The sequence below is a fragment of the Sinocyclocheilus grahami genome, unplaced genomic scaffold (assembly GCF_001515645.1).
Source record: "Sinocyclocheilus grahami isolate Dianchi unplaced genomic scaffold, SAMN03320097.WGS_v1.1 scaffold136.1, whole genome shotgun sequence".
Lineage (NCBI taxonomy): Eukaryota > Metazoa > Chordata > Actinopteri > Cypriniformes > Cyprinidae > Sinocyclocheilus > Sinocyclocheilus grahami.
The window spans coordinates 525,974-550,984 of NW_015505315.1; the positions used below are offsets into that span (position 1 = coordinate 525,974).

At 40.6% G+C, this 25,011-nt stretch overlaps 1 protein-coding gene across 3 annotated transcripts in view; it reads left to right on the top strand.

Moving 5' to 3' along the window:
* The first annotated feature begins 277 nt into the window (after positions 1-277).
* LOC107591002 (receptor-type tyrosine-protein phosphatase N2-like) overlaps positions 278-25,011 on the top strand; it is a 212,802-nt gene continuing 188,068 nt past the window's right edge. For all 3 annotated transcript variants that reach the window (XM_016279986.1, XM_016279988.1, XM_016279987.1), the window contains exon 1: positions 278-550. In XM_016279986.1, the coding sequence (XP_016135472.1) occupies positions 472-550 (79 nt within the window). In that variant the 5' untranslated portion in view covers positions 278-471. The remainder of the gene's footprint in view (positions 551-25,011) is intronic.

Here is a 25,011-nt window from a genome sequence, read left to right on the forward strand (position 1 = left end):
TAAGTCATTATTTCGAGAAACTAAGTCATTATTTCGAGAAACTAAGTCATAATTTTGAGAAAGTTTCTCATTATTATGACTTACAGAATTATATTTTTTTATTTAGTGGCGGAAACGGGCTTCCATAGATATTAGTGAAACCAAATAAAACATGTTCTAAGCACAAAGAAAAAGTGGGGTAAATGTTATCAATTATAAATCTAGTCAAATCTTTCTAGTCTTCAAACACGCACGTGGAGAAAGCGCACGTACTCGTGACGTCATCGGCCGAGGCGGGGCGCTGACCGTGGTGCTGAACGCGCCTCGCGCATCTCGGAGTTGAGTACAGGATACTGGGTACCAGAGCTTCACTTCTCTCACTATCCTCCATCTCAGTCGCCTCTGCCCAACTTCCGCTCTAATCACATCACCCCCTGAAACGCGAGAGCCGCTATGCCGAATTAACGAGAGCTGTTTGGGCTCGACGGGAGGATGGCTTGTGTGCGCGCGCTGCTCCTCGCCTTGCTGTCTGTCCACGCGCTCGCCGCTGCATCCGCGGACAGGAGACTCGGTAAGTTAGTTCAACACGACGCCCCAGCAAGTGTGTGATGTTTGTCGCTCTTACCTTTGAAATAAGCCAACTTGTGTTTGTGTATGTGTGTTTTCCTCGAGTGCAATAATGAGGTTAATCACAACGGCGGGTTGGCGCGCAGAGTTTGATGTTTTTTTATGCAAATTAGCGGTTCGTTTATAAATGTGTGGACATAAAGTCCTTCATCCTTAAGTTGTGAGGTTTTACAGCCCATTAGTGATTTGATTCTGGGTCACATGTACCTCAATCACCATCCTTGTTGCTCCTGGAGCAATTTCCCCAACAACCAATCATATTTCAGGGATAGGATATATAAAGGGATTATACACTATCAATTTATAATTTACTTACTGCACTCTCAAAAAATAAAGGGTTGATGGTAGTACTTTAAGGGCACATAATACTATTCAAAGGTATAGTATGCACCTGTTACTGGATGCGTGTTTCTTTTTTAAGGGTGTATTCACACCTGTCTTGTTTGGTTTGATTGAATCAAACTCAAGTTCAGTTCCCCCCTTGGTGCGGGTCTTTTGGGCAGGTGTGAATACAGCAATCGCACTCGGGTGTGGGCCAAACAACCGCACCGAGACCCAGCTGAAGAGGTGGTCTCGGTCCAGTTCCAAGCGAACTTGAATGGATGAAGCAATGACCTTAGGGCACATGTGGTTTTGTTTACAATTTCTAGTTCACTTGCAAAAAGGGCAGTGTGAAAGCAAACCACACCAAACAACCAAAATAAATAAAAAATCAGCATTGTATTTGGTCCGGACCAAAGCAAGTGAACTATTGGACTTTCCTGGTGTGAATACACCCTAAGTTAGGCTCATCACCCATAACTCCTTCAAAAACAGCCAGAAACCTTGGCGTTATGATTGATGATCAGCTGACTTTCTCAGACCACATTGCTAAAACTGTCCGGTCCTGCAGATTTGCTTTATTCAACATCAAGAAGATCAGGCCCTTTCTTTCAGAACATGCAACACAACTCCTTATTCAAGCTCTTGTTCTGTCCAGGCTGGACTATTGCAATGCTCTCTTGGCAGGTCTTCCAGCCACTTCTATCAAACCTCTACAATTAATCCAAAATGCTGCTGCACGATTAATCTTTAACGAGCCGAAAAGAACGCATGTCACACCTCTGTTTATCAATTTGCACTGGCTACAAGTAACTGCTCGCATTCAATTCAAGGCATTAATGTTTGCCTACAAAACCACCACTGGCTCTGCACCCATTTACCTAAATTCATTACTTCAGAGTTATGTGCCCTCTAGAAGCTTGCGTTCTGCAAGTGAACAGCGTATTATTGTGCCATCTCAAAGAGGCACAAAATCACTTTCTCAGACTTTTTCATTAACTGTTCCCTCCTGATGGAATGACCTGCCCAAATCAATCCGAGCAGCTGAGTCCTTAGCCATCTTCAAGAATCGGCTAAAAACATATATCTTCCATCTTTATTTGACCCTCTAACTTTAGCACTCTCTATTCTAATTCTATTCTTTATAAAAAATAAAAAAAACTTCCTTTTTGACTTGCACTCTATTTATTTACTAACTGCTTGTTTTCTTAAAAAATTAAAATAAACACTTGCTTCTCTAATCTTTTTGCATTCTATCTATTTGTTTTCTTTTAATTTATTATATAATTATAATTCTGACTTTCTGACTTCTGATTAACAAAAGCAAAAAAGGCCTCTAACACTAGCTTGCACTATTCTTTTTCTATTCCATCTGTTTTCTTTTTATTTATTATATGATTTAAAAAAAACTTGCTATAGCACTTGCTTATCATTGCTCTTTTGTTGATTTTGATTGCTTCCATTGTCCTCATTTGTAAGTCGCTTTGGATAAAAGCGTCTGCTAAATGAATAAATGTAAATGTAATGTGAGGTACTGTCCCAGTGATGAGCTGAAGGTGCAGTTTTTGCATATTTCTGACAGTGTGTTTTAGTGGTAGATAGTGATAGCTGGAGCTATGGTAGGATTGTTGTTCCAGGACCTTAAAAATCTACTGATCCAGTAACATGTTCTGGTCCTCAAAAGGAAAAAGGGTTCATATCTGTGTTTTAGGACAGTTACCTCAGAGCCTTGTTTCCTTGAGCATGCAGAGCACATAGGTCACTAGACAAATGGAAGATAGTTCTAGTGCCCCTCACTGACAATGGATTACATAATCTCGTTACGGTTCGTTAAAGCATCTTGGCAGTCTTCATCTTTCAAAGGCACAGACCGAGAGCGAGAGCCAGCCTCAGCTGGGAAGGACCCGGCTCGAGCTGTAAACAAGCTTCATGAACCGGTGCATTCACACATGGATAGTGAGGGAGCTTTGATCATTGAAGACATGAATGACTGCAAACTTTATTAAAGACTGGAGCCTTCAAAGACTTGGACTGGTTTGTCTGTGACATTTCCAACACATGCCATGTGCATCGAAATCTTGTTCTTGGTCAGAGCTGTGGCATAGCGGGTAGTGCAATAATGTGCTCACTAGAATGCAGGTTTGAATCTGGCTTGTGTCATGTTAAGTTCGCTTTCCCAGTCTCTCCCTCTCACCAGCAGTCTTTTTATGGACTTATTCACTTGATCATGTGGATATGTTTTAGTTATTTTGTGAGCATTTTAAATATTCTGTCAGGGCTGATTTATATTACATCCGTTGTTCTGAGAGTTGAAATCATTGTTTGCAATCTAAAAGCCAAATCAGACTAGGCTTGTAATGCTGGTTCTAAAGTTTTTTCTAGAATGCACAATGTGTTACTAAATGATTTGCAAACACTCAGCTGGGTTTGCACAGGATCATTGTTGTTAAGTAAGCTGTGGTTTGAGAAACAATGCATCATGGGAAGAGTACTTAGAAGCAGGGCAATCTCTGTGGCTGGCATATGAGGTTGGCAAAGGCTGGGATGAGTGAGTTCTGTGAAGCCCTGATGAATAGAGCAGTTAAGCATCTCGAAACAGTCTGTTGGAGGCTTATATATCACTGCATTCAGACTGATTCTGGGTCTGCAACTTTCTCCATCTTTCTTTTTTCTCAGTTTTTTGATCATTCTGTATGAAAATATCTGGTAACACCATAAAGCCTGATGAAGTCTGTGTATTTTGCTCTGCTCCAGGTGTGTGTTCACGGTGTGTGTGTGTGTGTGTGTGTTCACTGCTGTGTGTGTGCACTTTGGATGGGTTAAATGCAGAGCACTAATTCCAAGTATGGGTCACCATACTTGGCCACATGTCACGTCACTTTTTTTTATTTCAAATGAATTCAAATGAATAATATATATATATATATATATCCAAGTATGTACTTGGCCACATGTCACATCACTTTTTTTTATTTCAAATGAATTCAAATGAATAATATATATATATATATATATATATATATATATATATATTTGGGGTGCAACGGTTCTCGGTAATAAAATCGAACCGTACAGTTCTCCACACACGGTTCGGCATGCACTACAGCGGTTCAGCTTAAATCTGACAATGCATCTGTAATATGGTTTGTTAGAGTTCGGCTAATGCATGTTTCTGTTGATGGATAGAAATTCTGACTTCCCAATACATTACAACAAGAGCGATGAGAGAAAAAAAAAACAATACGTGGACAAACCAGTCACTCTTTGTTCAATGCGAGTGCTTTATGCTGGAATAACTGTCATTTATGCCATCATCACGTGTTGATAACGCAGGTGAGACCTGAACAGCACATGTTGCTATCTGTGTTTAAACTAAACTCATTTAAGCCTGGCCAGTTTACATATTAAAGACCCAGAAGACGCGAACTCGCGCGTGAACCCCCGTCTCAGAAGTATTGTGCTTGAATGGACAAATTCACACAAAAATTATGTCAAAATGCCCGTCTTGGTGAGTATCCTAGCAGACATAGTCGGCTGAACAAACAGAATCAGTGCACTGGATCAGTGAGTTCTCTTAAAGTGACAGCACTTTCTTAAAGTTAATTAAACAGCAACAACACGGAAATCACTCACTACTCTTGATTGAATAACTTTTGTAACTTTAATAAGGAATAATTGTTAATTTATACAGTCAAATATGCAATGTAGTTTTACATTTGATTACTTTATTCAATTTCTGTACCTAAAAACTGTTAGACCTACCTAAAAAACCTGAAAAGCACTGTTTATGTTATTTGTATCTTTGCTCTATTGCATTTATTTGTGCTGTTGCTTGTAGTTAGATTATTCGTTCTTATTTTCTTTATTTTTATTTGACAATATAGTTTTTTCCCTGAACATAGCACATACCGAACCGTACCGAACCCGCGACTCTAAAACCGTGATACAAACCGAACCTTGAGTAAGTTGAACCATTGCACCCCTAATGTATATATATATAAAATTAAAAGCAACATTAGAATTGTTGTTTTGGCAGCTAACAAATAAGTTTAGGATGAAGCTCAAAATTAATAAAAAAACTAAAACAGAAATAAAAAAATAAACCTAAAATGTCATCTTTAAAATGAAAAAAAAAATAACTATAATCTTTTAAAACGTAAGTGGATATAACATGGTTTACATTGTGTTTGTTTGAATCATCATACTCTTAAATGTCATAACATACTGTTATAATTATTTCCAGTGGCATGGACACAATGTGCAATGCTGGATTTTTTTGGACAGGAATTAGAGATTCCAGAGACAGAAACAGACTTGTGTGAGTCAGACTTGTCCTGTGAGAGATGCAAATGGTCAGAGGTTCTGAAACTATTATTCTTAGGGTTTTGTTATAGTCTATAGTGATGGTTGAATTCGCAATCAGTGTGTTTATGTACACACAGAAGCACATTGTTATTTTTAATAAGTCCCTTTGTGTATTATGTTTACGTCATCTAATGAACATGATATAGGAGATGGTAATTTCCCTGCATTCTCTTCAGCAGCTCCATGAACTTCCTGTGAGGAGTTGGGGAGCGTGGGAGATGCTGCTCATCTCAAATGTACAGGAAGCAGCAGAGGTTCAAACTGAACTTTTTTTAACAGAGCAGATTATTTATGGCTCATTTAGAATCCCTGATGCTTCCTGTACATTTGAGGTGAACAATATCACCCACGCCTGACACACCTAGCTCAAGATGACAGAAGATCTGGCATTTTCAAAAACAAATGACTGGCAGTATTGTTCTCTACTGTCACGTAAAAGAATATTCCGGTTCAGTACAAATTACGCTCAATCGGTAGCATCTTCGGTAGCTTTTTTTTTACTTGTCCTTTTCTTTAAAAATAGATCAAATCTGGGTTATTGTGTGTAACTTAAATTGGAAGTGAATTGGGCCAGTTTGTAAACATTCCAGTACTCACCATTTCATTAGTGTAGGCACAAAATGTAAACATTATGCATGTTAACATGATTTTCACTGTAAAAAATGATTTGCAATTTGAACAGTAAGACTAAAAAATCTATGATAAATACCTGTTAATTGGTTGACAGCACATTCCATTATTATATACACTGTACAGTGAAGTTTGTATCAGGACATGACAGTACAGTTTTTGGAAGTAAAAAGGACAAGTCATCTTATAATTTACAATAAAAAATGTAAATTAGCATTCTCAGAATTCTTTTTTATTAAAAATGTTTTCTGCTTATTTTTTTCTTATCAGTTTGTGTACTTTAGGGTTTTATGTTACATTTTATGTTGATAAATGAGTGTTTATTACATTATCTTAATGTCATGTGTTTTACAATCATGGTATTTTGTTCCCTTTCAGTCAGTCACTCTCGACGTCACGTCGGTTACCGACGAATTGGAATCTCACTTTGAGAGACCAATCTACTTTGAGTGTAACTAAACAAGCCAATGCACATTGGCATGCGATGATTGCATCCAGCTGCCGCTGATCACAGCGTGAGCATAAAAAGGCAGCAAGTGCAACGCATACCAGCTTTTCGCTTCGGAGCCTAGCGACAACATCGTTCTGCTCCAGCCAGTGTCTTCAGTGTCTACGAGTTTGACGCGTTCTTGGAAGCTTTCTGTGTTGGCGGACGGCGCTTCAGCGGTGGCCGTTCCTTTGTCGAGTGGGTTGCACACTTCAGGCTGCACTACCCCCTGTCGTGCTGCAAGCGGCCATCTCCCCTGTGTGCCTCAGCACATAAAAGAGCATTTCCCTGAAAGAGCCAATTTCTCTAAAAGAGCTCACACGGGTGCGTCTTTGTAAACCCGTGCGTTTCTGGATGTGGTCGTTACCTGGCGCCGGGTGATGGTCACGATCGCTGCCTCACGTGTCTGGGCATTAAACACGCTGAGGTGGCATTCGTGGATGAGTCATGTTCCCATTGCGGGAAGATAACCATCTCGGAGCTGTGGACCAGGCTTCGTTACAGCCAAGGGGGCAGAGCTCCGTTGCCTCTGCCGTGATCTAGAGTTCGTTCTGGCGGCTGCCAGGCAAGGACTACTTCTGGCAGTAGCACGGGTGGTTTGAGGGTAACAGTGGTGGCAAACCCCTCAGGGAACCAACCCTCGGGGGCCCACCACTCCTCTAGTGCTTCAGATCCAGTCGAGTGGCCAAAGGAACGCGTTGGGCTCTCTTCAAAGAGTGTACCAGCGGTATCCTGCAGTGCTCCTCCTGACGACCGGATGTCGATCACTGCATCGGAGGGAGATCTTTCTGGAGAGGAAGATTCAGCAGCACTGCCGCCCTCCGGGACGGTGGCAATGCCTGAATCGGATCCAGAGATGTCGGCTATGCTTTCCCGGGCCACCGAGAGAGTAGGGCTCGAGTGGAAACCTCCACTGCGTCCCGAGCCCTCAAGGTTGGATAATTGGTTTCTCGGGGTGGCTCGCACTGGTTCTCAGCACCCCGCCCCGGTGCCTTTCTTCCCGGAGGTGCATGAGGAGCTCATCAGGTCGTGGACGGCACCTTTTACTGCCAGAAACCTGCCTGCTGGTTCCTCCTCCCTCACCACCCTCGAGGGGATATACGGTGATCCCCCCGGTGGAGCGGTCGGTAGCGATGCAGTTGTGTCCTAAGACCACCTCCTCCTGGCGGGGAAACCCGTCGCTCCCCTCCCTGTAGGCATTCGTCTGGTCTGACCGGCGGTGCTTATACGGCTTGTGGAGAAGCTGCTTCCGCCTTACACGCTATGGCGTTACTGCAGGTGCACCAGGCCAAGGCACTGAAGGACTTGTACGAGGGTGGTCACAATCTGGAAGTTCTGAAAGAGCTCAGAACCGCTACTGACCTCACGCTCCGAGCGACAAAGGTCACCGCGGGTTCTCTGAGTCGTGCGATGTCCACGCTTGTGGTCCAGGAGCGCCATCTCTGGCTGTGTCTGGCCGACATGAGGGACGCCGACAAGGTACGGTTCCTCAACGCCCCTGTGTCCCAGACCGGCCTCTTCTGCGACGCAGTCGAGAGCTTTGCCCAGCAGTTCTTGGCTGCACAGAAGCAGACTGAGGCGATTCGACACATCCTGCCCCGGCGGGCAGCTGCTGCCTCCACCCATCTGCAGCGCCCCAGCCTGCTCATCACCGAGGGCGGCCCCCCGCTGCCGCGCTGCATCCGCAGCAGCCTCCAGCCAAGTAGCGCCGTAGAGCCAGTTGTAGGCAGGCCTCCCCGCCCTTCCAGGCCCCCGTCAAACCTGGCGGTAAGCGGAGGAGCAAACGGTCCTGAGACGGGTGACCCAGAGATGGAGGGATCTGCTCTTTGGGAGATGGTGAACGCACCACTTCCTGCCCCAGAGGAGGGCCGGGTGGAGAATCTTTTGTTTAGTTTTGTCCCACTGTCGGCCTCACGGTCGATGGCACCCAAATTCTCGAAAAAAGAGCAGTTTTCTCTATCTCTGGGTCCCAGGAGGGCACGGAGAGCCGCGGACGGACCAACACCAGACCACACTCATCCTCCTCCATCGCCAGTAGGCAGCAGCGGGCGGATCGAGAGCGTCAACAAAGGCCCTCACACACCCTCTGCCAAACTGCGGAACAAGGTAAGCGTTGCACCGCCCAAGTTGGGTCCCTGCGTTCCACTTCGATGCCCCACTGCGGGTACGGGGGTGGTTCCGTTGGTCCCGCTTGCATGGTATCTGGGTGCATGGCTAGCGCTACCCAGCCTGTCTCGCTGGCTTCTGCGGACCATCAGCCTCGGCTATGCGATTCAGTTCGCCCGGCGTCCCCCCAAGTTCAGTGGCATCCGCTTCACGACCTGTCTTGCGTGCGGAGATCGCAGTCCTACTGGCGAAGGATGAAATAGAGCCGGTCCCTCCAGCCGATATGAATACGGGGTTTTACAGCCCCTACTTCATTGTACCCAAGGAAAGCGGTGGGTTACGACCGATCTTGGACCTGCATGTCTTGAACCGGGCCCTTCACCGGTTACCATTCAAGATGTTGACGCAGAAATGCATCTTCGGGTGCATCCGTTCCCGAGATTGGTTTGCAGCGATCGACATGAAGGACGCATACGTTCATGTGTCGATCCTTCCGTGCCACAGACCATTTCTGCAGTTCTCATTCGAGGGACATGCATACCAGTACAAGGTCCTGCCCTTCCGGCTGTCCCTGTCTCCCTGTGTCTTCACGAAAGTTGCGGAGGGGGCTCTTGTTCCTCTCAGAGAGAAGGGTGTTCACATCCTCAACTACCTTGACGATTAGCTTATACTAGCACAGTCTCGGGATCATTTGTGCGAATACAGGGACCTGGTGCTCCGGCACCTCAGCCAGTTGGGTCTTTGGGTCAACTGGGAGAAGAGCAAACTCTCCCAGATGCAGAGGATCTCATTTCTCGGTATGGAGTTGGATTCGGTCGAACAGACCGCACGCCTCACAGAGGAACGTGCGCGGTCGGTGCTGAACTGCTTGAATTCGTTCAAGGGCAGAACAGCAGTCCCACTGAAACTATTTCAGAGGCTCCTGGGGCTCCTGGAGCTGCTTCATATGAGATCACTTCAGCACTGGCTTCATGGCCGAGTCCCGTGGTGGGCGTGGCAGCGTGGCAGCGTGGCACTCACCAGGTCCAAGTTACACCGGCCTGTCGCCAAACCTTCACCTCGTGGTCAGACCTTACGTTCCTCCGGGCAAGAGTGCCCCTGGAACAGGTCTCCAAGCATGCTGTGGTTTACACGGATGCCTCCACCACCAGCTGGGGGGCCACGTACAACAGGCACACAGTGTCGGGGGTGTGGACGGGCCCCCAACTGCACTGGCATATCAATTGCCTGGAGTTGCTAGCGGTGCGCCTTGCCTTCAACCATCTCAAAGGGTGCTTACGAGGCAAGCACGTGCTTGTCCGAACGGATAACACGGCGACCGTTGCGTACATCAATCGACAAGGTGGTCTATGCTGCCGTTGCATGTCGCAACTCGCCCGCCACCTCCTCCTTTGGAGTCGGAAGGTTCTGAGGTCACTTCGTGCCATTCACATTCTGGGTCTGCTCACCCTTACGGCCGACTTGCTGTCACGAGCTACGCTCCTGGGAGAATGGAGACTCCATTCCCAGACGGTCCAGCTGATTTGGAGACGTTTCAGAGCCGCTCAGGTAGACCTGTTTGCCTCTCCAGAAACCTCTCACTGCCAGTTGTTCTACTCCCTGACTGAGGGAACACTCGGCACGGACACACTGGCACACAGCTGGCCGCGGGGCCTGCGCAAGCATGCATTTCCCCCAGTGAGCCTTCTCACACAGACGCTGTGCAATGTCAGGGAGGACGAGGAGCAGGTCCTGCTTGTGGCACCGTATTGGCCCACTCGTACCTGGTTCCCCGAATTAATGCTCCTTGCGACAGCCCCTCCCTGGCAGATTCCTCTGAGGAAGGATCTACTGACTCAGAGACAGGGCACCCTGTGGCAACCGCGTCCAGACCTCTAACCATGACCCCGTGGAAGGGAAGTCGGTAGGGAAGCATGACCTGGTCATCAGGTTCCTTAGGGGGGCGAGAGGGTTAAATTCTCCCTGGCCCCCCTCTATACCCTCTTGGGACCTGTCTCTGGTGCTTAAAACACTACAGCAGGGCCCATTTGAGCCTTTGCAGTCAGTTGAACTAAAGTTTCTTTCAATGAAAACTCTGCTCCTGCTTGCACTGGCCTCCATCAAGAGGGTAGGGGACCTGCACGCATTTTCGGTCGAACAATCATGCCTAGAGTTTGGGCCGGCTGACTCCCAGGTAATCCTGAGGCCCCGCACTGGCTATGTGCCTAAGGTTCCCACTACTCCCTTCAGGAATCAGGTGGTTAGCCTGCAAGCACTGCCCCCGGAGGAGGCAAACCCAGCCCTAGCTTTGCTTTGCCCCATCCGAGCCTTGACATGCATGCCCACACAAAGCTTTAGGACCTCAAACCAGCTCTTTGTCTGTTACGGAGGCCGGCAGAAGGGGAAGGCCATCTCTAAGGAGAGGATGGCCCACTGGATTGTAGGTGCCATCACCCTGGCTTATCAGGCACAGGTTGTGCCCTGCCCACTCAGGTTGCGAGCTCACTCTACTAGGAGTGTTGCATCCTCCTGGGTGCTGGCTCATGGCGCTTCGCTGACAGATATTTGTAGAGCTGCGGGCTGACCCCCCAACACGTTCGCTAGATTCTATAGCCTTCGTGTGGAGCCGGTATCCTCCTGTGTTCTCACCTCAAACGGGTAGTGGCACTGAGAGGCCACGGTTTAGTGTCGGCTTGACCCAGCCATGGACTTTACCCATATGGGATTCACTTAAGTCTCAACATATGGAACCCAGCCCAACCCAAAAGTTTTGGAACAGTAAGAATTTTAATGTTTTAAAAAAAATGTTTTTTTTATGAATTCTCTTCTGCTCACCAAGGCTGCATTTATTTGATCCAAAGTACAGCAAAAACAGTAAAATGTTGAAATATTTTTACTATTTAAAATTGCTTTCTATTTGAATAGATTTTAAAATGTAATTTATTCCTGTGATCATACATAGGTAAATTTTCAGCATCATTACTCCAGTCTTCAGTGTCACATGATCCTTCAAAAATCATTCTAATATGCTGATTTGCTGATTATCAATATTTAAAACAGTTGAGTACATTTTTTCAGGATTCTTTGATGAAAGAATCCAATGCAAAAGATATTTTGAAAAAAAATATTTCAGTTAAAAATAGTATTCCAAAGAAGAAAGAAAGTCATACAAGTTGAAAACAGCATGAGTGTGAGTAAATGAGCAATCTCATTAGGTATGTCTATTTTTGTTGGCTGTTTCGCAATGAAACTGTCATGAGAGCCTCGTGAATCTCTGAGTGTCACTGCTAATCGTCTCAGTGTGAAATCTGATAGTTTCTGAAGCACTGCCTGAGCTGAATGTGTCTGTCATCCCTGTCCTGTTTTTGCTAGATGAGCTTTTGTATCTGCGTGTGGTCTTGTCATCTGTCTTTGTTGGAGTGTGAGATGGAGAGAAATTCCTCCTTTCTGCTTATGTGTGCAGACACAAGCTGTTATCTGTGAGTGTATGCCAGCATTCTTTTAGCACCCTGCAGTGTCTGGCATTCTGGCACACACAGGTAACCCAGACTGCAATTATAACACACTAAGTAGTATGTGTATGTGTGTGTGTCTGCTTCTCTCATATATTATCTGTGGCATAATTATCAATTTTACTGATTGTGTAAATAATCAGTGACTTTTTAAATCTTGGCAAAGATTTAAATATCATCCATCATGTGATGGCGTCACCCCACCTGCTGCTATTTCAAGTATGTGCTCTGTAACCAGACCCTTTCAGCTGCCATAGAGTCTTTACATTATACACATCTTAGTTGGGGTAGACGGCATATTTAACTTTTTTGTGAATGAAAATTATGTGAGTTTTGTCTCTGTGTGTGTGTGTGTGTGTGTGTGTGAGTGAGGTCAACAGGAACTGATTAAACATACATGCTTTAGTGTTGTATATCACATAAACAACTGAAAGCAAACTTTACAACTTTTTGAACGCACTGTACTTCTTACAGCTTCATTTTCATTTGCAAAAACTAAATATGCCACCTTCCCTGTCTAAGGTCCATTAGAGTCACTTTAGCCTAGACTAGCATTTCTCAACCATAAAATAACAAAGACTGCAACCATGTATTCATTTTTGAGGTGAGAAAATATAATAGTTGAAGAACTGGCCATTGAAAAACAATATTGGTTGATTATAGAGCTTAGTCATGGTAGGGCCATATTTAATTTTTGACAGGAATGAAAACCAGGCTGTGAGGGATAGAAGTACAATGCGTTCAATAGATTGTACTGTTAAGTAACATACAGTTTGTTCAGCTGATTAAACATCTTTCCGGAAAAAAAACGTTCAGTACACAAACTGTAAAGATTACAAATCTGTCCCTCACATCCTTGTTTTCATCCATGGTAGACCTGCCTAAGGTTTATTCATCTGAATGTTGGGGATTCCCTCAAATGTCTACTGTGGTTAAAAATGAGGTCACACACTCATTTGAAAGGGCATTAAGAAAAGGTCAAATCATAATTGATGGCAATGACTAGTGTTTAAAGTCAGGAAACACATCCATATGTTCAGTTTATTAATGGAGAAACTCCCTGTAGACATCAGGTGAACAGACCGTGATGTATTTTCAGTCTTCATGTATTCCTAGAGTTCCATCATGCTTGCTTAAACAAAACTGTGCAATGATGTGAATAAGTATTATGTAAATTCTTGAATTATTTCCCTAATGACCTAGATGTGGACGTGTTTTTCACAATCCTTTCCTAGCAGATCATGTATTCCCCCATTGACCTACATACGACTGCAAGCAATGCAGCAGATGCAGTTTCACACATTAGGCTATGAGATATTTTGTATTCAGTCCAGAAGTTTCCTGAGCTTACAGATAGTGCCATATAGTTTCTTCTGCAGTTAACTCAACATACATATATTTGTAGAAGGAAAGCAATGAAAACCACTAGCACAAAACGGTTTCTCATGCATCACAGCCCAATGCCCAGGTAGACAACAATTTCTCAAACTTAAGCCTGGCTGTGCATTTTATTTCATTTCTCATCCAGCCCAGCTCGTAACTTTTGTATTTTTCATGAAAGTTGAAGAATCATTATGTATATGTTGTCAATAGCAAGAGAGCTTAGGGATCTTTTCTACAGAATGGCTAAGTAGCTGGACATTTGCACTTTTTCCCTACTCAATGACTTACTCTAACAGGTATTACTTGGCTGTTCTGAAATATATACATGATACACAAATACATTTTACATAGGGAGAATCTTGAGTAATATTTTGGGTTCAGTACAAGTTAATCTCAGTCAACAGTACTTGTGCCATAATGTTGATAAACCAAACAAACAAACAAAAAAATCGATTGAGCTTAACTTGTATTGAACCCAGAATAGACCAACTGGCAAGATATAGCAATTGATTAAATCCTTTCCTACTTCTCTTACATACACGTACGCAACAAACTGGTCCTGAAACACTCTCACCTCTATCTGACAGTTAGTTTTGGTATTCGGGCAGAGTGAGTGGTCTCACATGTCCTTATTGATCCGCGCTCATGTCTGAGCATGTGAATTGACTTGGCTAATTAAAATAGTAGTTCTCTCTCTCACACATTCCCTTCGTTGAGTGTCACTCGTCTCCGTTTCATCTCTCCCTTGGATTTTGACAGTCTGTCATGTGAGTGCTTGTGTCCACGGGCATTTTGTCTCCCTAGAGAAATAGCTCTGGTTTACTCCAAAATAAGGGGAAAATCTCTCCCTCCATGTCTGTTGTCTTCTATTAACCATTTTCTTTCCTCTCTCTCTCCCTCTCTCTCTCTCTCGTGTATACATCTAAATCATTCAGCAAGACAGAGGGAAAGGTCACACTGTCTATTCCTGATTCCCATAGTCCCACCATGTCTCTCACATCTTTAATGCATACTGATAGGTTGATGCCTGGAGCCCCCTAGTGGGTAATTGCTTTCAGCTGGACCCACCTTCACCTGACACTTGGTTCAACAAAACATTTATAGATTTATTTATAAAGTCTTGATTGAATGTAGGAATGCATGAATTGTTTAAAATTTGTGACATTTGAGGATGTCTAATGTTTTTCAGGTTTCACACCCATCCAGAAATTTTTTTGCTTTGCATAAATTCCCACTAACAGCTATTTAATCAGTTTCAACTCCCGTAGAGAATTATGCTTATTATGTTTATTCATTTCAATTACCAAGGAACTATCCATGTGCAATTGTTTTTATATTGTTTTGTTCTTTTAAGATAGCTTTGCTTGCTCTTGGGTCGCAATGAAATGTGTTTTCAGGACTTATTATTGAGAAATACATGACTAAAGAAAAATGCATATATTTAAAGAACCTTGTTCTGACTAGTGATGGAAGAAATGCGTAAATAATCTACTTAAAGATTTAAAGATACCTTGATGAACTATTACTCCATTTTAAATGTAAGTATTTCTTATAAGCTTCTAAGTACAAAACTGCGGTTACACTTTATTTTAAGATGTCATTGTTACAGTGTAATTATACATTTTAGTACTGAGTAATATTAATTAACTGCATGTACTTATATGGTTAGGGTTAGGATTCAGGTTTGGCTTAGGGTTACTTGCATGAAGGGCTGGACGATATGACCAAAATTTATATCACAATATATTTCTTAATTTCAGTCGATACGATATAATTCCAATATTGATATGAACACTACTAAAAAAGCCTCATTAAAACTGCCAAGAAAGGCCACAACAGATGCCTGTACCTACAAATTTATGAAAAATTAATTTGACAAGTCTATGAAACCTCTTTCTATAAAACACAAATAAATTAATGTTCACCTTTTATTTGTATTTAGCCTTCATACAAACAAGAAATGTGAAATCACTGTCAAATAAACATCTCAGACTCACCTTATTAATTATTAATATCTTTAACTTGAAACTATAGGCTAACACACACTACCAGTCAAAAGTTTTTTAACAGTAAGATTTTTAATGTTTTTTAAAGAATTCTCTTCTGCTCACCAAGCCGGCATTTAATTGATCCAAAATACAGTAAAAACAGTAACATTTTGAAATATTTTTTACTATTTAAAATAACTGTTTTCTATTAGGAAATATTTTAAAATGTAATTTATTCCTGTGATTTCAAAGCTAATTTTTTAGCATCATTACTCCAGTCACATGATCCTTCAGAAATCATTCTAATATTCTGATTTGCTGCTCAAAAATCATTTGTTATTATGTTGAAAACAGATGAGTAGAATTTTTTCAGGTTTCTTTGATGAATAGAAAGTTCAGAAGAACCGCATTTATCTGAAATAGAAATATTTTGTAACATTATAAATGTATTTTGATCAATTTAAAGCATCCTTGCTAAATAAAAGTATTAATTCCTATAACCCCCCCAAAAAAATTATTTCAGATAAATGCTGATCTTTGTATCTTTCTATTCATCAAAGAATCCTGAAAAAAATGTACTCAACTGTTTTTAAATATTGATAATCAGCAAATCAGCATATTAGAATGATTTCTGAAGGATCTTCACTGAGGACTGGAGTAATGATGCTGAAAATTCAGCTTTGATCATAGCAATAAATTACATTTTAAAATATATTCAAATAGAAAGCAGTTATTTTAAATAGTGAAAATATTTCAAAATTTTACTGTTTTTGCTGTACTTTGGATCAAATAAATGCAGGCTTGGTGAACAGAAGAGACTTCTTAAAAAAAAGAAAAATTCATAGATTGAAGCAAATGTGCTTCCGCCAGGATAAAGAGTATGAAAAGTGCTCTGAGTTGCTGCAGAAAACAAACAAAAAAATTGAGCAACAACAAAAACGTTGCTGGAGACGTGCTTATTATTGAAAATGCAAACTCATTCTCTGCCAGCAGGAGGCGCTTTTAGAGTTATAAAACTAGCGGTTTCCCCAGTAATGGCTGTAATCAAAGCAGCTCCGCTCATGAACGCTTCTTAAATTGAAAATGCCATCAAAACTTTTCTGAAGACAGTCGGTTTCCCTTCAGAGATACATTCATATAAAACACACGCGCTGCGTTTTGATTTTCAAACGTGCAGTGCTCATGTTTATTCAACGAAGTCAAATGCCACAAATAAATCAATGTATGGGAAACACTGGTAATGTATATCGAAATATCGAAAATGTGTTTAAAAATCATATCACCGTTACTGAAAAAAATTATATCCCGATACATATATATACAGTGGGTACGGAAAGTATTCAGACCCCCTTAAATTTTTCACTCTTTGTTTTGTCCAGCCCTACTTGCATGTAATCATGCATAATTTATTGTTACCAAAACTGCTTACTTTTGTGTGTACTTAGGAATCAAAAAGTAGAAATACTGATTTATTTAGACTATTGTTCTTTGCAGTTTGATATAATTCATGTTTGAGTAATACTCTTCTCTGAGGATTGAGAGCTGTGTTATTATCGGATTGCTTTTTGACAATTAACTATGCATGATTTGCAAATATGTATAAGAGCTGTCGCTCAGGATTTTTCATTCTGGTAGTGTGTTAGAATTTGTCACTGTAGAGTGTTTAAGTTTTTAATATTCTGCTGCAGTTGTCATCAGTGATGGATCCTGGTTCAGGGTGGCAGTGCTTTCTCCCCTACACTGCTCCTACACATGCAGTCAACATCTTAAAAAACAAAACAAGAATCAAATTTGGGCAGTTTTCTGAGGAATAAAATGCAATCCATAAGTCTCTCCAAGAACTCCTGTCACCGATTCCTTCAGTAACTCATAATATCCCATAAAGGCTTTGAGGCATAATATTCATCTATGGAGTAGGATATTTTTAGCACCTTCAGGTTTCTGATAAACCCCCAATGATGTTGAGTACTTTATTATTGTCCACCATCACCATTAATTCTTTCAAGTCAAGATTGTTGGATAGGTAACCATTGCTATGCCTCTGACAATGCTGACATTACAGCAGTTTCAGTGGGTAAACCAGAGTGTTCATAAACTTTATTAGATTCTGTCCTCTTTTTACACTGAGAGGGAGGGCCAAATTGAACATAATGTATGTGGGTGTGAGAAGATTACCTATATGTGAAGTGTTTTCACAACAGTAACATTGTCTTAATCATCCCTTTTAGATGGCATGATATATTAAAAATCAAGCAAAAAGCTTTCATTTGTTAAAGTATTTTCATTCAAATATGACTTATTTACTAGGCATCCAGTGTTATTTTGAACAGCTTGGTGGCTTATAGCAAAACTTTTAGTAAGAAAAGTCTTTAAGAAACAATATTATTAAATAAAACAATTATGTTATGATCAACATAGATATACTATCATGCTCATCATCATGCTCATCTTTTTTTTCTGTGACTATTTTCCCCTTTTCTGAGAAAACAGGCATGGCTGGTTTATTAAAAGTTTTATTGAAAGGTTTTTTTTTTTTTTTTTACCTTTACCTTGAATGAGGTGGCTTTTTAATGAGACTCAGTGAGCACAAAACTCTCCTGTTCAAGACACGCTATTAATTTACACTCGGGTCATGTACCCTGTCTGTGTGGCAGAGTATGCAGCTGAAAACAACGCTGCTTCTATTCCGTTCCTCTCTCATTTCCCCCTTCTCTCTCTCTCTCTCTACTGCCCCTTCCATTAGCTTTTCCTCTCTTTTCTTGATTTGCTTCTTTGCTTTACCTGCCAAAAGCCCATTTAGCAAGGTACACCAAGGGACAGTGTGAATCTGAAAACAAGCCAACATAAGTTTGAAGGAAAAGAGAGTTGTGTCCTTGACATATATAACGATTGATGGTAATTGGAGGAGAAGAGATGGTGTCTCTTAATCAAATGTCTCCTATGCTTGTACACACCTAAACTGTAACATAGAATTCCTTCAGTGAAATAAAGATCTTCATACACTCGGGGGAAAAAAATGCACAACAGCTTGTCACTAGGGTAGCACCCTTAAAGGGACGTCTTCGTATCTACATACCACTAAAGGGTGCCTATTTGTATTTAAGAGTAGTAATATAGTCATATTATTAGTATTTTATAAAACTGTTACTTCCAGTCCTTTATTCTGATTGGTCAAGAGCTGTATTTTATGCACAATAAAGCATGGCGATGACTACATCATCCAACGGTTCTGTGTTTTTCACAGCAACATAAACAATCAATGTAGCATCAAAACTGTTCTATGTATTATGTATTTCAGCAATGTTAACTAATTATTTATATAATGAATTATGAGTGACCCCTGCTGGCGTTATGTTGTGTCATTCACCTTTAATCTTGAGGCCACGCCCTTCTCACGGAGTCATTGATATATGCACAATATGTCTGAGTGGAAGCCAGGGGAGTCATATACTGAATCTTTTGGGGGGGGGGGGGGGGTCGTCATGTGACACACAGCAGCCACAATAGCACTTACGTTTTATTTATTTATTTTTTTCCCCTTTTTATTCGAAACATTCCCAAACTCATTAACTATATCATGAAATATCTCGATTCTCACCTATGTTAGCTGATCTATAGTGTGCGATGGTCAAAGTAGCCTAATAATGTAGTCTATTAACTATGCATAAAAACCTGTCTGTTTACTTAAGTAACAGATATGGGTGTCATGCCATAACATAGTTTTAATACGACTGACTTTATATTTAATGTGAATTTAACATTGAAAGTTAATGTGAATAAAAACATTGTAAGTTAGGCTACTTATAAAACTTTCATTGTACAGAAAGAGATCAAAGAACACTTATATTATCAAAGAACATTTTCACTGACATTCTAGAGTTCAAGCACTCTCAAAAACTCCCATTAAAATCACTGAAGCTGTTTACACTGTGAAATGAATATCTTACTTATTTATACACACATCTGCACTTAGTTGCTTCTAACCAGAGAATTAGCCAGAAAGAGGAATTCAGTCAGCGAGCGAGTGAAAAAAACACTGGCAGTTTAGCGATGACTCATTGGAACACCTCTGATTGGTCATTGCATTCATAAGCTAGTTATAATGTACAGTACTGTAAAAACGCGTCTGTCTCTAGCTCAGCGCCAGCCAGATTTGAATTTAGCAGCTGATGATATGACGCACTGAACGATTTAATCACGCTGGTATCAAATATACAAAATATTATTCGGCTATTTTTTGTCTTTTGGAAGCTGCATTCAAAATTCACTTGGCTCAAAAATCTGAGGGGACACGTGCCCCCTCACTTTGAATGGGCATGATGCCTCTGGTGGAAGCCCAAAGTTTCTGAAGTGCAGAGGAAGGCTATTACTGTATGTATTCGTTTTCTTTTTCAGGTATGATACTGTATGTCCATCAGTTTGCATTGTAATGACGCTTGCAAACTTGCACTGTGCATTAAACATAGATCTGTTTTAAACTAAAAAACAGAAAAACAGATGTTTTCTTATGCTGAGAGATAAGCAGATGTATGAGTGCGAGAAAATATCATATATGGTGTTGAAAAACTGTTTTTGTTTGAGCTTCATAAGATTACACCTAGGAAAATTATTTTGCCATATACTGTCACTGTCAGGAACATTTTTTTATGGAAAAGCAGCATTTAACGAATTCAAAAAAGTAACATATCAATACATAAACTCTTTTTTGCATCGTGCCTAACAATACCCTTCAGCCGTGACTTATTCACAGTAAAGCATGGCCTCTCACACCTTGTTACATAAAGTCATTATTTGCACTCTTCTACTATGAACCATTTAGGTGTTACAAAGGTGTCTTTTTGATGGTACTACACCAATGAAAATGAAAATAATTTTTTTTGCATGGTTTTTTTTCCTGAAAGAAACTGACCTTCATGTGCCTTTATTATTATTTTTTCTCATAACTTTATCTACTAATATTGAAGAAAAGGAGCCATAGACCTGCTTCAAAACTCATTTCAATTAAGAATCAATTAAGATAAACAATACCCATGACCATTTCAATGGAAAAAAGCAATGAAAACACATTTCTTACAGCCATAAGGAAGCACTGGAGGCCTATAAGAACACTGCAATTTGCATTATAAAAAATCTCTCCCCAACGCAATTACTGTAGAGTTATTTTAGAAGTGTGAGTGTTATAAACATTACAGTGCCATTTAATCCAGTTCCAGAGTCCATCTCTGAATGGGTTTGTAGAAGCGAGTGTCTGAATTAGGGCAGTGATTGCATGGGGAATACTGAAGATGGGGTGCTAGAGGTCAGATAAATTCATCGGCCGATTTTGAAATGCATCCCCAGGATGAAGTGACCCTGAAAGATGACAGATCTGTTTCTGTGCTCGTTGATGGAATAAAACATCTAGACACTTTCCTGAACTATATGATCATTTTTAGCACATTTATAGCGATATAACATTTCTGAGAAAGATTTTATGAATTATATTGGTTATCTATCTCAGTAGCTCCTTAGATCTGACCCTAATCCAAGGCATAGCACTGAATAAAGAAAGTCGTATGTAACAAACTAAAACCCAAAGAGTTACTTTGAAATGCTTTTGGTTAAAAAATAAATCCATGTAATTCCAAAGGATCCATAAACCTTTTACATGTAGTCACCATCCATGACCACTGCTTGTCTGAAGCTCGTAAGTTGAGAATGACTTTATGCTTAACACTTAAAGGATGTAAAAAAAATAATAGAGTGGGTAATTATATATTTTAAATAAAAATAAAAATATATTTAATCAAATATGTTTAGGATAAAGTCTCATTATTTTAGCTATCACACAAATATGTCCATTAGGTTTAGACTTTTATTATCATATGTGAGTATGAATAATGTCTGGAAGTATTTGTTAGTACTTCATACAATAAGTAATAGAATGATTTTTATTTATTTATTTACAATAAAATGGTATTAGGAACATATAGTCACAACACTTTCATAAATATAGCAGCCTATATACAATGTTCTATATTTATAATATAGCTTTTTGGTAACTGTAATTAAGGCTGTTGGTGGTTGAATGTCATAATTATACCTATATAAATATTCTGAGAATAACAAAATGTGTATATAGCAGTTAGTTCGGTTTACATCCTTATTAAAGTTGTCTACAGTAATACCAGGACAAAAATGATTAAACAAGTCCAATCATAAGTGAATAGAGTCCCCTACCCTCCATGGATCATAGTGAATTAATAATTCAGAGTCCAGGTCACTTGGCACTGGTTATTTTTAACCTCACCAAAATCCATTTTCACACCACATGTAGTTAAGGCAGTAGAATTGGTATGGAATGCAAGCGTTTTTAGCACCTGGGTCATGCATATAAACTGTTATTTAACATAAAAGATGTTGGATATCCATAAAAGGCAGGAATTTAAGTGTGTATAAATTTCCCAGCCTGAATAAAACACTAATGCACGCACAGGTCTGCAGGTTTGCTTTAATCACCATAGAATGGGGCTTTGCATTCACTGCTATTGTTGTGCATCCTCACAGACTGAACCTCTGGGGAAATGAGGCACTGTGTGAGTGGTGGGAGGGTTAAAATGGATTCCTCATAAAGATGTCAGCCTGTAGGCTTCAGTCAAAGCATCATGCTGTGGGAGGGGTGAAGAGTCAGATGTGCTCAGCACCTGGTGTGTTTCCTGTAGCTCGGAAGGAAATTTGCATCAGACACAAGCACATTATGTAATCTGTGCTAGAGTGTTGCTTGCTAGTTGAAGAAAACTGTAGAATTAAATAAAAGTTTACATTTTATTTTATCTTTCTATTTGACACTGTACTGGTGCAATTGGCATCCGAGGGTTTCTCATCTCCATTGAAATGTGTTTTATGAATGCTTTAAATCAACAAGCTCTTTCTAAATTAATGCTGAGTGAAACAGTTATGTCTAAAAGCATGTTTTTGTAAGACAGAAGTAAAAATCCCGTTTATTCCCTTAGAGAAATAGATTTTTAACGATAACTTGTAAACCTTTCAGGACAAACCTACTGTGAGCTGCGAAGTTGTTAATCGATGGCATATGCTTTCGTTGAAGCCAACAGTTAGCATTATTTTAAAATATTTTGTAAATAATTGTTTAACAGAGGAATTCTTGGTGAAAACAACCATTACCATGATTCTGCAAAAAACTTAAACTTTGTTTGGAGTACTACTTGTGCACAATGCCCATTTTTTTTATATTAAGTCTAAAATGTGTTTTAATATCACTATTGATGAGGTTAGGACGATTCCAATGGCCCGGTGAGGGTGAGGGGGCCCGGAATGCAATTTTTACCAAGGGGGACCAATATATCGACTAGTGAAGATGACCTAGGGCAGGGGTGCCCAACCCTGCTCCTGGCGATCGACTGTCCTGCAAAGTTCAGCTCCAACCCTAATCAAACATACCTGAAGCAACTAATTAGGGTCTTCAGGAACACTTAAAAATTAAAGGCAGGTGTCTTTGATAAGAGTTGGAGCTAAACTTTGCAGGACAGTCGATCGCCAGGAGCAGGGTTGGGCACCCCTGACCTAGGGCTTCAATATTAATATTACAAAAATATTGTGCTAGGCCAATTGATTTGTAATGATCTGGACAATTTTTTTTTAAAGCTTTAATTATGTTATAATAATGTGATCATTTTGTCGGGGTTAATATTCTAATAATGTTCACAAAAACAATTATCTCATATATTGTCTTCTCATTATACAGTATTGTCGCTAACAATGACTAACAATCTTAAAACAAGTGTTTTATTTAGGCTGCACCATGGTAATCTATCGCTGAAGTGTTTCTCTTTAGTGTGCTGCCACGGGAGCCTCTTGTCTTCCCTACAGTGAAAAAATAGACTTCAGCTATTACTTTTTAATTATGTTTCCTTTTAATCAACCTCAGGAGCCAACAAGCACAGGCCAGCCAGGGTGCGCAGACACTCTTCGGAGATAACAAATGGTTTTGTCGACCTGATTTAGGAGCTAGCGGCAGGCAGAACGCGTTTTATCCAGACAGACGTCGGAGTGAGGAACAGGAGTAATTAATATGGAATGCTGATGAGAATTCTGACAAGTTCTAATAAAAGAGGCTGAGTGGTTTGATAAGACTTGAGTGCCCAGGAGTAATTACAGAGCTTTAAACCGTGTGTAGAGTAGAGTTTAGTGTGGGACTGTCTTCATGTTTAATAGAGACTTGACCCTCCCTCCGCCATTGACAGGCCATTTATTACAGCCGGCTTTCTGATTCAGCATGCCAATATCAGCACTCCCCTGCATGGCTAATGTCTTTTAGCAATATTTTCTGAGTGGATATGAGTTCTTTTCAGACTTTATTTTGCTCTAGTTTGTTGATTCTTTTTGGCTCTTTTATGGATTATGACAGTAATGACAGCTGTGAGGGCATACAGACAGGGACAGAGAAAGACAGATAATAAAGCAAATGTGTGGGTTATAAAGTGATTTCAGAGGCTTGAAAAAGGAGAAATTTTTTTTAACATTTCTCTACTGCGAACGACGTAATAAATGTAAGTGGTAATGAAAAAACAAAGGCAAAATGAGAGCTCTGATTCTCGCTCTCTCTCTTCCTTTCAGGGACATTTGTCTTTCCCTTGTGCTTTATCAAAGGACAGCTGCTAAAGAGTCCCTTGGCCATGTGCGCGCACACACACACACACACATTGGCACGTGTACAAAGCTCTGTAATCTTTCCTCTTGTCACCTAAGAGCTCCCTTTCAGTCTCGTCTCCATGGAGACGACAAACTGTTTTGTGTCACAGTTTGTGTTCTGGTCGGTTCAGCCTCAGCAGTCTGTGTGTTCGCATCTAATCCTGCCTCATCTTTCTAGAGCTGATGTCCACAATAATTACATGAACTTTTGTTATTTTCTTTATGCATCCATCCACCATATCAGTGGTCAGCAGGGAGACCTGTCCGTTTCATTGTTATATACTCCAGAAATGATTGAGAGGAAGGTTGTGCTCAGTAATATGACTCTATAGGTAAATGGATGGAATCACACTGAGCCATGAAAGACTGTGAATCACATGAATTCAGTGGATCGCATGCTGGAGCGTCACACCTCTCTTCCTCTTTTGCCATTTAACATCTTATCCAACTGTTATTATTTTTATATCTCATTCCACTGACACTTCTTCTTTCTTTTACAAATGTTCTGTGCCTTCCTTTGCCAACAGATCCTTTGTAATTTTAGCTGAGTATGAAAATAAATGACATCATTATGAAGAGTGATAAATTAATTATCAAATTCAACATTAAATGTATAGTGTGTTCATGTACATTTTTCTATGGAAGCCAGTTTCCCTCACTGAATAAAATGTTAAGAAAAAAGTAATTGTGTCACACCCCTGGACTGTTTTTTTATGTGTTTTCATCCCTCATGTGCTCTGTGTGACCTAGTTTCTGTCTCCTGTTGATTATGTCATTTAGTTCAGGTGTGTCTTGTCTATTATCCTCGTTTACGAATGTGTGTGTTTGTTTGTCCAGTCTACTACGTCCCTACGTGTTTATCCTGCCTGTATCTACCCTCTTGTGGATTATTAAAGACTATTTGCATTCATCTTCATCTTCTTCATGCATTTATCTTTGTGCG